General features: G+C 37.7%; 1 protein-coding gene across 15 annotated transcripts in view; it reads left to right on the top strand.

Annotated features, from left to right (window-relative positions):
* FN1 (fibronectin 1) overlaps nucleotides 1–12,836 on the top strand; it is a 67,276-nt gene that overhangs the window by 44,071 nt on the left and 10,369 nt on the right. For 8 of the 15 annotated variants that reach the window (XM_019727039.3, XM_019727037.3, XM_074312881.2 and 5 more), the window contains 11 exons: nucleotides 917–1,186; nucleotides 2,108–2,224; nucleotides 2,894–3,058; nucleotides 3,576–3,731; nucleotides 4,390–4,503; nucleotides 6,985–7,172; nucleotides 8,053–8,140; nucleotides 9,241–9,417; nucleotides 10,229–10,318; nucleotides 10,546–10,725; nucleotides 11,860–11,949. In XM_019727039.3, the coding sequence (XP_019582598.3) occupies nucleotides 917–1,186; nucleotides 2,108–2,224; nucleotides 2,894–3,058; nucleotides 3,576–3,731; nucleotides 4,390–4,503; nucleotides 6,985–7,172; nucleotides 8,053–8,140; nucleotides 9,241–9,417; nucleotides 10,229–10,318; nucleotides 10,546–10,725; nucleotides 11,860–11,949 (1,635 nt within the window). Of the gene's footprint in view, nucleotides 1–916; nucleotides 1,187–2,107; nucleotides 2,225–2,893; nucleotides 3,059–3,575; nucleotides 3,732–4,389; nucleotides 4,504–5,525; nucleotides 5,796–6,984; nucleotides 7,173–8,052; nucleotides 8,141–9,240; nucleotides 9,418–10,228; nucleotides 10,319–10,545; nucleotides 10,726–11,859; nucleotides 11,950–12,836 lie in introns of all 15 variants that reach the window. The other 7 variants (XM_019727038.3, XM_019727034.3, XM_019727032.3 and 4 more) reach the window with 1 other exon arrangement.

Raw genomic sequence — 12,836 nt, 5'->3', positions numbered from 1 at the left:
CTTGATGAAATATTAGTTTACTGTAAAAATGAATTTGAATTGAGTCCCATAATATGATGTCCTCCCTTAAATGAGTGCTCCTTTTAATTTTTCCCTTAAAAATGTGCAGTTTAGTATATACACTTATTTATTTATTATAGTCCACTTGTTTACAAGAAGTAGTTGTGACATCTCACTTTGATTTTAGTATATTATTGAATAGAATAAGTAACTGACATGGAAATTCGTTGGAAGTCTCAGAGAGATTAAGTGATTTGAATTTGAGATAAACTCCAAATTCTTGCTAATTTTTCTATACTGTACTAAATTCTCAATTCATGAGGAAGTATTTGAATTGTAATTTGTCCAGAATAATGTCTCATTTTAGTTTTAGAAAGTTTTATGTTTGGCATCATTATCACCCTGTGATATTGGTTATCACTCTTTCAAATATCAATTTCTTCTTGAGTGTAGAAAGCTTTCTTTAAGAACCAAACACTTAACTTGAGAGTGGGCAGATCTTGTCTTACTTTGAAAGATGCACTTATAGGATAGAAACATAGTATACTTGAACACTGAAGCATTTGAAAATATCAATTCCCAGAATTTCTTAAATACCTATTCTTCAAATATGATGTGGAAACTTACTGCAATGATACATATAAATTAATATAATGACACTTGGATTACTTAGCAAAAGAAAAGAATGTATGAGTTGGCCGTTTTGAACTGAGTCAGTTTATGATTTGGAAATTTGTATGTGACTTAGAACCAGTACATCGTAACCTGATGTTTATGGCAATTCATTGTGTTAATGAGAAAGAACAGAAACATTGGATGTATGTTATTTTCCCTTATACTTTTTCTCACTTCCTAACCTGGTGGTGTCTTTTCTCTGTCTCTCTCTCTCTTTTCTTCCCCTGGGTGGGAAAAACAGGTCTGGATTCCCCAACTGGCATTGACTTTTCTGATATCACTGCCAACTCGTTCACGGTCCATTGGATTGCTCCTCGAGCCACCATCACTGGCTATAGGATTCGCCATCACCCTGAACATGCTGGTGGAAGACCTCGAGAAGACCGAGTTCCCCCGTCTCGGAATTCCATCACCCTCACCAACCTCAACCCGGGCACAGAATATGTGGTCAGCATTGTTGCACTTAATGGCAGAGAGGAAAGTCCTCCTTTGGTTGGTCAGCAATCAACAGGTAACTTGTTTTCTGGTCTTCAAAGAAACTCAGAGGACTTTCCTACGCCAGTGATAGCTTCCGTGAAATAGCTTTGCGTTGTCTGAGTCATCATCTCTTAAAAAATAGATCATGGTTATGAGACATGGAGAGGGACGTGAGAACATGTAGAGAAAGTCTCCTTCTTAGAATATATTAGAGAAGAGAAGATACTTTTTTTATTCCAAGAATTTCTCACCTGATTTAGGCATTTGTATGTTTCTAATAGCTACAATTGTATTCAAAATATAGAAAACACTTTCAGAGTTCCTTGAAAACATAGTTATTTTAACATGATAGTGTCATTGTTCTTAGGAGACAGATGCTGAAGTACTCAGGGGAGAAGTATCATCATGATATCTATACCCTAGTCTCAAATGGATTAGCAAAAAGACAGACATAGATGGCTAGCTAGCTAGCTGATAGATGATAGATAGATAGATAGATAGATAGATAGATAGATAGATAGATAGATAGATAGATGATAGATAGATAGATAGATAGATAGATGATAGATAGATAGATAGATAGATAGATAGATAGATAGATAGATAGATAGATAGATGTCAAACATTACCAATTAGCAAATACCTAAAGGAAAGGGATATGTGTTCATTATATTATTTTTGTAACTTTTCTGTTGTTTTAAAATTTTTCAATATAAAAAGTTGAGGGGAAAAAATTCCCATCAATAAATTTGAAGTAATCATTTTATCACAATTTGAGTTGGTTCTTTAACCTCTTTCCTTGAGTTGTTTGTAATTTTTAATTCTGCTAATTTTGCATAGTATTTACATTATTACATGAAAGCATCGTAAAGGCAATTATCTGGAAAATGAACAGAGCGAACCTGGGCATCAGTTGAAAGTTAAGGATGTGAAAATGTTCCCTCGCTTTTTCTAGTTTCTGACGTTCCAAGGGACCTGGAAGTTATTGCCTCGACCCCCACCAGCGTGATAATCGGCTGGGATGCTCCTGCTGTCACAGTGAGATATTACAGGATCACCTATGGAGAAACAGGTGTGTTAGTAAAATGCTATTTCATACTCAGATCAGGTGGGTGATCTGACAGCCCCACAGTGAACACATAGTTAAAGAAAGTTTGGCAGGTCCATTCAATGGAGTCTTGTCTTTTCTAAGAATATGTGGAAAATATGTATGATATAATTGGTGGCAGAATCAAGATAAAAAGCTGACTGTGTAATCTTAGAGGGGGAACAGTAGAGCTGAGGAAAACAGGTTTATAAATTCACAAATATGTTATCAACGGTGAAATGATAAGTGATTTGTATGTTTCTTCTTTTTACTTTCCTGTATTTTCAAATTTTTATTTAACATGAATATATTCCATTAAAATTTTGAAAAAGGTACATAATGTATGCAATCCTGGGTAGAAGATTTACCTTCTTTCCCCTTCTCATGTTAATCTACAGCTCAGTGACTTTTTAAAGCTAGGATATTAAACTAGCATTAACTGCAATTTTCTCCCAATTTTTACATACTTACCAAGGTTTACTACATATATAAATAATTATACCTTTCTCTTCAAGCCCTATTAATAGCACCCTTATAAAGGGAATAAGCAAAGGTGTGACTTACACGCTGTTCTCAATATGTTAATTCATTTACTCGGTAATCCCCAAGTACCTCTCAGCCCCTCATACTTTGAACTAACTTCTTTTCAAACAGGAGGAAATAGCCCTGTTCAGGAGTTTACTGTGCCTGGTAGCAAGTCTACAGCTACCATCACTGGCCTTAAACCTGGAGCAGACTACACCATCACCATTTATGCTGTCACTGGCCGTGGAGACAGCCCGGCAAGCAGCAAGCCGATTTCCATTCAATACCGAACAGGTACTGACTCTTCTGGCAAGACACAGGCATATTTACTCAGATAGTTTTTACGATATTCTCCCAAGGCATTTTCCTCATTGTAAATTGATTTTCTTTTTTAATAAGATGAAGCAACACCTAAAACTAACAGACTTTTGAGCCAGATATACAAGGAAGCACCCCCAAGGACAGGGATTTTTGTCTGTTTTGATAATCACTGTATTCCGTGTACTTACCATAGAGACAGACATAGAGTGCCTCTAATAAATATTTGTGAATGAATGAATGAGCTGATAAAATAAGAAGATAAGCACCTACTTGGAATGCTGTTTCTTTGACACCTTGAAAATAGGTAATGGTATCTAGATGCTTGTCCCAACGCCCAAAAGCCATCTCCGTTCCTGCAAAAGAAACACCTGGGAGTCATTAATTTTAGTAAGAGGTCATCCTATATATACCAGAACTGGAGGCAGGGTCTTGTCCAGTCTTGTTCCCATGGACTGCAGCTTCACTGGTTTCTCCTTATTTTTCTTTGTAGAAATTGACAAACCATCCCAGATGCAAGTGACTGATGTTCAGGACAACAGCATTAGTGTCAGGTGGCTGCCTTCCAGTTCCCCTGTTACAGGTTACAGAGTGACCACTACTCCCAAAAATGGCCTGGGACCATCGAAAACTAAAACTGCCGGTCCAGGTAAGAATCACCAGCGTCTCACATGTATCAGGATAAAGAGAGGGGCCCACACGGTATGCTTTTATACAAGAAATAGCCACCTGACTCATTTATCATTATGTCAGATCTTCCCAATTTGTGAATTCAGGGCTCAAGATTGTTACCTACTCCCTTCACAGTAGAATTTTAGGATAAGTGCATTTCTGGTTTTACATGCATAGTCCTGTTTGATGGTGTGCACATCTTAAATTATTAGATCTATCTTTGTAGTTTTATCGTGCACACCAAGAAGAGAGAGATGACCTAGCTGACTTTTTAAGATCGTTTTAGCTCTTGTTTTTGTATAAAGTACTTGTAAAATTAGGATCCTAAGGCAATACCTTGAAGTCAAGTTAATTTCCATTTTTTTCCAAGATCAGCATCATTCACTGTTGGGGGCATCATGTTAAATGTTGGAGCTTATCCTTTAGTACGACTTTACTCCAATATAGTAATTTGTATTAGCAATAAACATGTTTGTCCAAGAGGAAATACATGTCTGACTCTTCCATATTTTCACAATAATTCTGCAAATGAAAATCCAGGCCACCACATATTTACTGCTGAACTCTGAAAGTCACTTGGATGACCTTCCAGTGGATGACATGGATGCTGCATTTGCTTTTCTCTCCCTTTGCAGAGCAAACAGAAATGACCATCGAAGGCTTGCAGCCCACAGTGGAGTATGTAGTTAGTGTCTATGCTCAGAACCAAAACGGAGAGAGTCAGCCTCTGGTTCAGACTGCAGTAACCAGTACGTAACCGGTGCTTGTTTTCCATTTTCAATGTCAGATTTTGTTCTCAGGCATCTGAATGCCCTCTGTGTGTCTTTTGCGATTATACATAGGGAAAGCCAACTTGTTGGGTTTTTTGAATATTGAGCTGAGTCCTTTACAAACACTTTTTTTCTTCTCAGTGCCAAGCAGTGAACATATAGGGAAAGACATTATAAAACTACCATAGTTAGTTGCTGTGCTTTAAATTTCTTTTGCTCAAATGGCCTCAGCAAAATCTTACTTGCCTATAGCACATCTATGAAATATTTTGCTAGGACCTTCTTTTCTATGACTGGATGGTAAAGTTGATTAAAGTATGCCTCATGAAGCCATTGTATTTGGAGCATTGGAGGACTGTGGCTGGACCAGTGTTTAATGTAAATACTTAATAGAGGGGTGAAAAAGGATTTTAACAGATAAAGAAGGATTTTAACAATTTAAATCTAACATTGAAAATCAACTTTACCACTTCCGAGGTATAGAAAATCCAGGTCTGTGAGACTAACATCACATCGCAAAAACAAATTTTGGTTAAATATCTTAAAATTAACATAAATGAATGTTAATCGTTGTCCAAGAGGAAATCCATATCTGACTCCTCCATATTTTTATGATAATTCTGAAAATGAAAATCCAGACCACCACACATTGACTGCCGAACTCTGAAAGTCACTCGATGATCTTATAGTGGATGACATAGATATTGCATTTGCTTTTCACTCCCTTTGCAGACAAACACAAATGACCATTGGGAGGATATTTTGCAGGGTGTCTACGCATCTTGCGTACACCTATGTTTTCATGAGTGACGCGGCATTAAATATTCTTAAAACCAAAAACACTTAAGCACATGTCAAGTGATTTTCCATGTAATTGTGGGTTCATTGGAATTTAATTCATCAAAGAAAATGGTATCTGCAAAACTGCTTTGCATGTTATGAAGATGCTTATTTCACAACTTGCTTTTCACATGACCTCTCACCATTAATTTGCCTAACAGACATTGATCGCCCTAAAGGACTGGCATTCACTGATGTGGATGTTGATTCCATCAAAATTGCTTGGGAAAGCCCGCAGGGGCACGTTTCCAGGTACAGGGTGACCTACTCAAGCCCTGAGGATGGAATCCATGAGCTAGCCCCTGCACCTGACGGTGAAGAGGACACTGCAGAGCTGAAAGGCCTCAGGCCTGGTTCTGAGTACACAGTCAGTGTGGTTGCCTTGCACGATGCTATGGAGAGCCAGCCCCTGATTGGAACCCAGTCCACAGGTATATGGTTCACTGCACCATTTGGGTGCTCCACCGAGCAGCGGCTTTATGCCCTGCTGAACGAATTACACGTCATCGGGCTATCGATTCCCGTGTTAGGGGGTGACAGAAAAGCAACCTCTCTCTTAGGAAAGACCCTCTTCAAGAGGACTAGTACTAAACAAGGAAGTTTAGGTGATAGTTAGATAAAGTCTATAATAAAAGGAAAGTTTGGAGTTGCTTGGCTTATCAACAAGGCCATCAAGTGAGACATTTGAAGATAATACTAAAATTGTGGATGATTTCCTAAGCTATGACTGACTCCCTGTGGTTACGTTCACTGTGTAAAGGAAAGAAGTTTGGCATCCTAGAGCTTAATCTAAAAAAAGGAACCCAAACTGGGCCATCTCGTAGCAGCATGATTCTTAGAACACGAGGGTAAGACCTTCTTTCTCTGGTTAGATATCGGGTTAGATATCGGGTATAATTTGCTTAAATGATTGAGAACCAGACACACAGGAAACAGCTGATAGGGCAAATGCTGTCCACAATACTTTATCCTCTCGTGCATTGTTTCCGAAGCAGAGTAGAATGCTAAAGATGTGTCCTTGTGACAGCATAAACCCTGGAGGTGACAATCTGTGTTACTGCTCTTTGCTTCTCTTTTCTGCTTCTGTTGTGAGCCAATTTTCTTATGCTGCACCACAGAGACTATTTCCAATTTAGCAGTGATATCTGCCACAGGGTCCAAGTAAAGAGAATAAAAAACATAGTTCTAACATAGTTTTGGAGGATGGAATACTCTGTGAAATGGTTTTCCATACAAAAAGAATTTATATAGGAAAAGGGTTATTGCTCATCTTCCCATACAAATGGAAAATCAATTTTAATGGCCAATAAGTTCATTTGACTTTTGTTTTTTTTAAGGGAAAGCAAAAAAAACATCTTCTAAAACCTAAAGTCTGTTAGAATTCTGACATTTACCCATGTTTCCAGTGATTCTGAGCATTGGTGGATATAGAACATTTTTTCAGCAAACATTTTCTTCATTTTGCATTCCTTCTTGTACTTTCTTGTACTGAATCTTTGCTTGACCAGGGAACCCAGCTAACCAAACAAGCACAGTCTTTTCTACTTCTTGGAATTCACTTTATTTTCCGTTTTCCCGACTTCCTATAAGATAACCTCTAACCAATGGCCATCCTAACAGCCATTCCTGCACCAACCAACCTGAAGTTCATTCAGGTTACACCAACGAGCCTGACTGCCCAGTGGACACCACCCAATGTTCAGCTCACTGGATATCGAGTGCGGGTCACCCCCAAGGAGAAGACGGGACCAATGAAAGAAATCAACCTTGCTCCTGATAGCTCCTCCGTAGTTGTACCAGGACTCATGGTAAGAAGTGCCTTTTTTTAATTGGAATTAAGGAGTAGGTCATTTCTTACACAGTTTAAAGTACTGGAAATATATAATATGATAATAAATCTCCTTGTGTTCTTTGCCCTTACCATCAAATAATTTTATTGTAATTTTGTGTCAAGTAGAATTCCTTTATGTTGACCTAAGGTTTTCCAGAGGACTATCGGGGACAATTTTATAAATCGCTTTGGATGTTGCACAGCTCTTTAGATGTGTTTTGTTTATTTTAAAAGGTTGTGTGTTGGGGGGCACATTTTGTATATCTATAGACTGAATGCATAAGTCCATTTTAGTCATACATTTTCTGCGCTCTGTTACTGTGGCAAGGAATAGTGTCCAGTTTGTACCAGAGCAGCCTGACCCTACTTCCATTAAAACATTTTCAGCCTTTCTAGATGTGCATGCAGAAAACTAGCCAGAAACCTAGGACATTTATGTACTTTTTAACATAGGCTTAATTCCAGGAGCAACTACAGAAAGAGGGTTCAGAGATAGAATAGAGAATTCTCTTTGCCTCTCCATGATCAGAAAAATTCACGATTTACACCTGTCAGTTCCTAAAGGAGAAAAATACCCATTTTCCTCATTTTGTATCCACTTAGTTTAAGTATATAAGTTGTGGTTTACTTCGACTTAACCCCTAAGCACATTTTTAAATTCATGTAATTTAAATAGGTTGTTGATCTTTTGCAGTATAAGAATGGAATTAATCTAGGAATTTATAGTTTATAGTGCTGTGGGTTTTGTTAGTTGTTTGTTTTCCTCTTATAACCATGGCGTTTTTCTAATGCTGTAGTGGAAACCCCTGGGCTTCAGAAGATCACATTGCTAAAGCTTACCGTGCTCTTCTTTCTAGGTGGCTACCAAATATGAAGTGAGTGTTTATGCTCTGAAGGACACTTTGACAAGCAGACCAGCTCAGGGAGTTGTCACTACTCTGGAGAGTGAGTAATCTGCCTTGTTAGTATATACAAACTTTCTGTGTAAATGAAAATTAAAGAATGGTAAATGATTTTCTAGATTGCTAAGTTCACAATGGAATGATTTCCAATTTGGGAAGTGATTTGCTCCCCCAACTTTTTTACTTACTACTGGCACCTTTTATGCCCCTCCAGAAAGTGGTCTCCTGGCACGTATATAGAATCACTTCATGATGTTAAAACACCAGTGTTTATGAACTAAGATTGACACCTAGTTTATGCTCTATTTGTTAGAATTTGTTTTCATAGACTTAAGTTTGGAGAGGCCTCACTGCCTTCTTCTGTATCTTAACAGTGCAATAAATATTGGATAAATGTGGACCCAGATTTTAGTTTTTGCCATATCATTAACTCATGGTACGTTCTTTCAGATATCGTAGAGAGTGTCAAAAGTTTCATCATCTCGGGGCGGCTGGTTGGCTCAGTTGCTTAGAGTGCAGTGCTCGTCACCGGTTCAATTCCCACATGGGCCAGTGAGCTGCACCCTCCACAACTAGAGTGAAAACAACTACTTGACTTGGAGCTGATGGGTCCTGGAAAAACACACTGTTCCCCAATATTTCCCAATAAAAATTAAAAAAAAAAAATTTCATCAGAAAAAAAAAAGTTTCATCATCTCTAAAATAGGGATGGCATTGCACCTGTTGAGAGAAAAAATACAAAGCCCTAAAAAGTGACAAAATACTAACAATACATGTATATATATAATTGCTGGCTGGCCATATTATTGTAACTCCTACTACACATATTTTACATTTTAATAAATTAATAATTTTAGAACTTATGGAGGTATTCGTAGATACTATACACACAGCCTTGGGACCCACTGGTAGTATCTAAAACTTTTCAGTTCTTTAGATAAAAAGGTATGTAAGGTGAGTATTTTCGTATTTCTAATTATTGTCAACCTTTCTTTCTGGATGCCACAGAAGAAAAATCTACACGTTATTTGTCATATGTAGAAATGGATGTATTTGGTGTATAATAAAGAAACACTTTCAAATATCAAAACCTTACCTATATGAGCCAGCCAGGCACTAATCTCTAGCTATGATCCTGTGCAGATGTCAGCCCTCCAAGAAGAGCCCGTGTGACAGATGCCACTGAGACCACCATCACCATTAGCTGGAGAACCAAGACGGAGACGATTACTGGCTTCCAAGTTGATGCCATGCCAGCAAATGGCCAGACTCCGATTCAGAGAACCATCAGTCCAGATATCAGAAGCTACACAATCACAGGTCAGGGAACTCACTGTACTGACTGCATTTGTTCACTGCTGTTCACAACGTAATTTAGCTTAGTAGTTGTAATTCTACCACTTACACTGATTACATTTATTTTCAGTGTTTTATGATAGACCAGCTCTATTCTTTAAAAACTAATTTTCAAACTGTGATCAGAAATAGTTTTGTCCTGTGAATGCCTGATTTTATCTAATGTTTGCCAGAGCAATGGCATAAGTTCCATTCATCATTTTGATTTTTAATCAGTGTACCCTTCCTTATATAAAAACAAATTATAATGCAATGCTTAAAACCAAAAGAAACTAAAATGGTGGCGTATTGCTCTTAACATGAACATTGACTTTGAAGCATAATTATAATTTAAAAAGTGAACAACACTACTTCATGAAGAGCAAAGTTGTAGTCAGAGAATGTTCAATATCTGGGTCAATTCAGGTCATTTGGAGATTTAAAATTCTGATTCCAGTTACCAGCCAATGCGCATCTGATTATGATAAAGTGAAAACACATTCAATAGGTGCTCTCCCCTCATTCTCTAAAAGGGCCTCTTGTAACATGGCATTTTGTGTTTCAGATTTATTTTAGCCAATACCTTTGTCTGCATCAGTGATTTTTCTGTTGAGATATGTTTCTTGTTAACAGTTAAGACCCATACCATGCTCTAATTTATTGTTCATGGGTGACCCACTTCTGTGGTCTATATAAATATGGGATGGTAGAGGAACCATGAATATTGCAGATGAGTTTGAAATATTTCCTAGTAAATCAAGATCAGATAACAATATCATTTCTTCACAAATCTCAGGTTTACAACCTGGCACTGACTACAAGATCTACTTGTACACCCTGAATGACAATGCCCGGAGCTCCCCTGTCATTGTCGACGCTTCCACAGGTAACTACTGTCTACTGAAGAAATGCCACTGACTTAACATGTGATCAGTCCATGTGAACCTAAGAAACAAATATGAGGCTGATATTTTTGTATTATAGATCTCAGTTTCTTACGGTTTATAAAACTCTCAGATTCTCTCAACTCTGTTCATAAGGGCTGGGAAAAGAGTGTGGAGTAATTTTTTGGGCTATAGATTTTCTTAGATACTTAATTTTGTTTTCTTTTAGCTATTGATGCACCATCCAACCTGCGTTTCCTGGCCACCACACCTAACTCCTTGCTGGTATCATGGCAGCCGCCGCGTGCCAAGATTACTGGTTACATCATCAAGTATGAAAAGCCTGGGTCCCCTCCCAGAGAAGTGGTCCCTCGGCCCCGCCCTGGTGTCACAGAGGCTACCATTACTGGTATTGCTGCTTCCATGCTGCTATTTTTCTTTTTACTTCCTTAGGACATGCAAAATGCTTATCAGCCTCCAACTGTGTCTTTGATATGATACCATGAGAACAAGAAGCCCATTTCTGATCATTTCAACAAACATTCTCTGTGTAGGAGCTATAGAGCTCAATACATCCCAAAAGGCATGAATTCATAAAAATGCAGTAATTTCAATATGGTCACAGTAGCATAACTACAATCTTTTTATTCACTGTAGGTTTGCCAGATACCTATCAGTCTAGTCCTAGAAACTACATTGTTCAAAGTAAACTAGCTAATTGTGATCCTCTCCTCTCACTCAACTCCCTAAAGACCTGATGATCTTGCAGGACTTGCCAGGTCTGCCGTTACCCCTCGTTAACCACTTTCACAGAATAGGTCTTGAGGCAAAGTGATTCCCACCTACCCATATTGGAGAGAATGCCGGGAATGGGGCATAGGAGTTGTCCATTTCAGTGAGAAACATAGGCCTCTGGGATTATTTTTATCCAAGAGATTAAATTTTCAAGCTGTATGTCATCTGTACTTAAAAATCCTATAGAACACACAGGTACCAAAAGAAAACACTGTTTTGTTTTGTTTTTTATAAACTGTGGGAACAGGAAAATAGAATCAGATATGGGAGGAGTTGAGTTGGATACTTCCTATAAGGACCCCACAAAGACTGGTCACTCTTCCTGCAGAGCACTTACCTGTAGTCTAACTTCATTGATCCTGTCCCTGAGGGCTGTTTGGTTATTAGGCCTAAGTAGATTCAAGTGTGCAGTCTGCAATGATCTGTAGATTCCACTGGTAGTACACAATGCTGATAGATTTTCTGAAATTCAAAAAGGCAAATAAGACCACATGTTAAAAGAGTATCCAGGAAAAATAACATAAAAGTGCTTATTCATGTCAGGTTTATTAGTAAGATCATTAATTTGCTAAGTGGCCGTTGTATGTAGAGCATTTGGGGTGTTTATGGGAAAAAACTGAAGTCGATTTGACCTTAAAAGGCCAAATGACCAGAGGGAGAGAGGACACTCGTCCCAGGAGTGTTTCCTGGTGAGCCTCCACTTGACTAGCAAAGCTCACAGCCATAATGTGACCTGTCCTTCCCTCAGGTCTGGAACCAGGAACCGAGTACACAATCCAAGTCATTGCCCTGAAGAACAACCAGAAGAGTGAGCCCTTGATTGGGAGGAAAACGACAGGTAAAGAAAGAGCACTTTTCGGGTATCAGGGAGACGGTTGAGACAAAACTAATTACAAATGATCAATTTTGTATTGAGAATGTGCTCCAGGTTTTGATGCATTTCTCATGACTCTTTGTTCTAACAGCATTGCATATATGTTGTGTTCTTTGATAGCACGAATAACCTAACATAATCTGTTGTGTTTTATTTTTTTCTTGAGTTCAGTTTCATTTTTTTCTTGGCCAGTCTAAATAAAGCCTTTTATTCACCTTTAAAATTAAAAAAAAAATTCAAAACACTAATTTCAAAATATTAAAATGTAAAAGTGAAATTGTTATCATTGCCACTCTTCTATACCTTTTGTTGAAGTTAAAAATGTTTTTTAAAAAAGTTGGGAGGAACATCCCTCCTATTTTTTATTATTTGGTTTCTGACACTTGGAGCTAGAGAATGTTTAGCTCCCAATCTCAGTTTAATTTGAAGAAAATGTGATTATTTCTGCTGCTAGAATTTAAAAAATAAACATGTACGTATTTTTATTTATTTTCATCATTTTAAACCATTAAAAAAAAAATTGAGCCAAACCGATGCTGATATAATTAGTGTGGATTCTAGTTCACATGATTCTCAAATGAAAAAAAGGAACAAAAGGCTGCAAATTTCAGTTTCATTGGCTTAATTTGAGCAAAGGCAGCTTCTGTGATGCTCAGTGGGCCAAAGCTTGGTGTGTATGATAAATTCATACTAACACTTTTTTCATTCTAAACTATAAAGAAATCTTTGAGGGGAAAAAAATCATAAAGATTCCTTTCTGGAAAAAGTGTTTTGTGATCGAAGAACTGCTAATTTTCCAGGGGCTTTGATCAGATTGATACACAGTCATTGTTACCTGAATTGATAATGAC

The sequence above is a fragment of the Rhinolophus sinicus genome, chromosome 17 (genome assembly GCF_057876585.1).
Source record: "Rhinolophus sinicus isolate RSI-liver-muscle chromosome 17, RSI-T2T, whole genome shotgun sequence".
In the NCBI taxonomy this organism is placed as follows: Eukaryota; Metazoa; Chordata; class Mammalia; order Chiroptera; family Rhinolophidae; genus Rhinolophus; species Rhinolophus sinicus.
The sequence above is the reverse complement of the archived record's forward strand: the minus strand, read 5'-3'. Positions and strand labels throughout refer to the sequence as shown.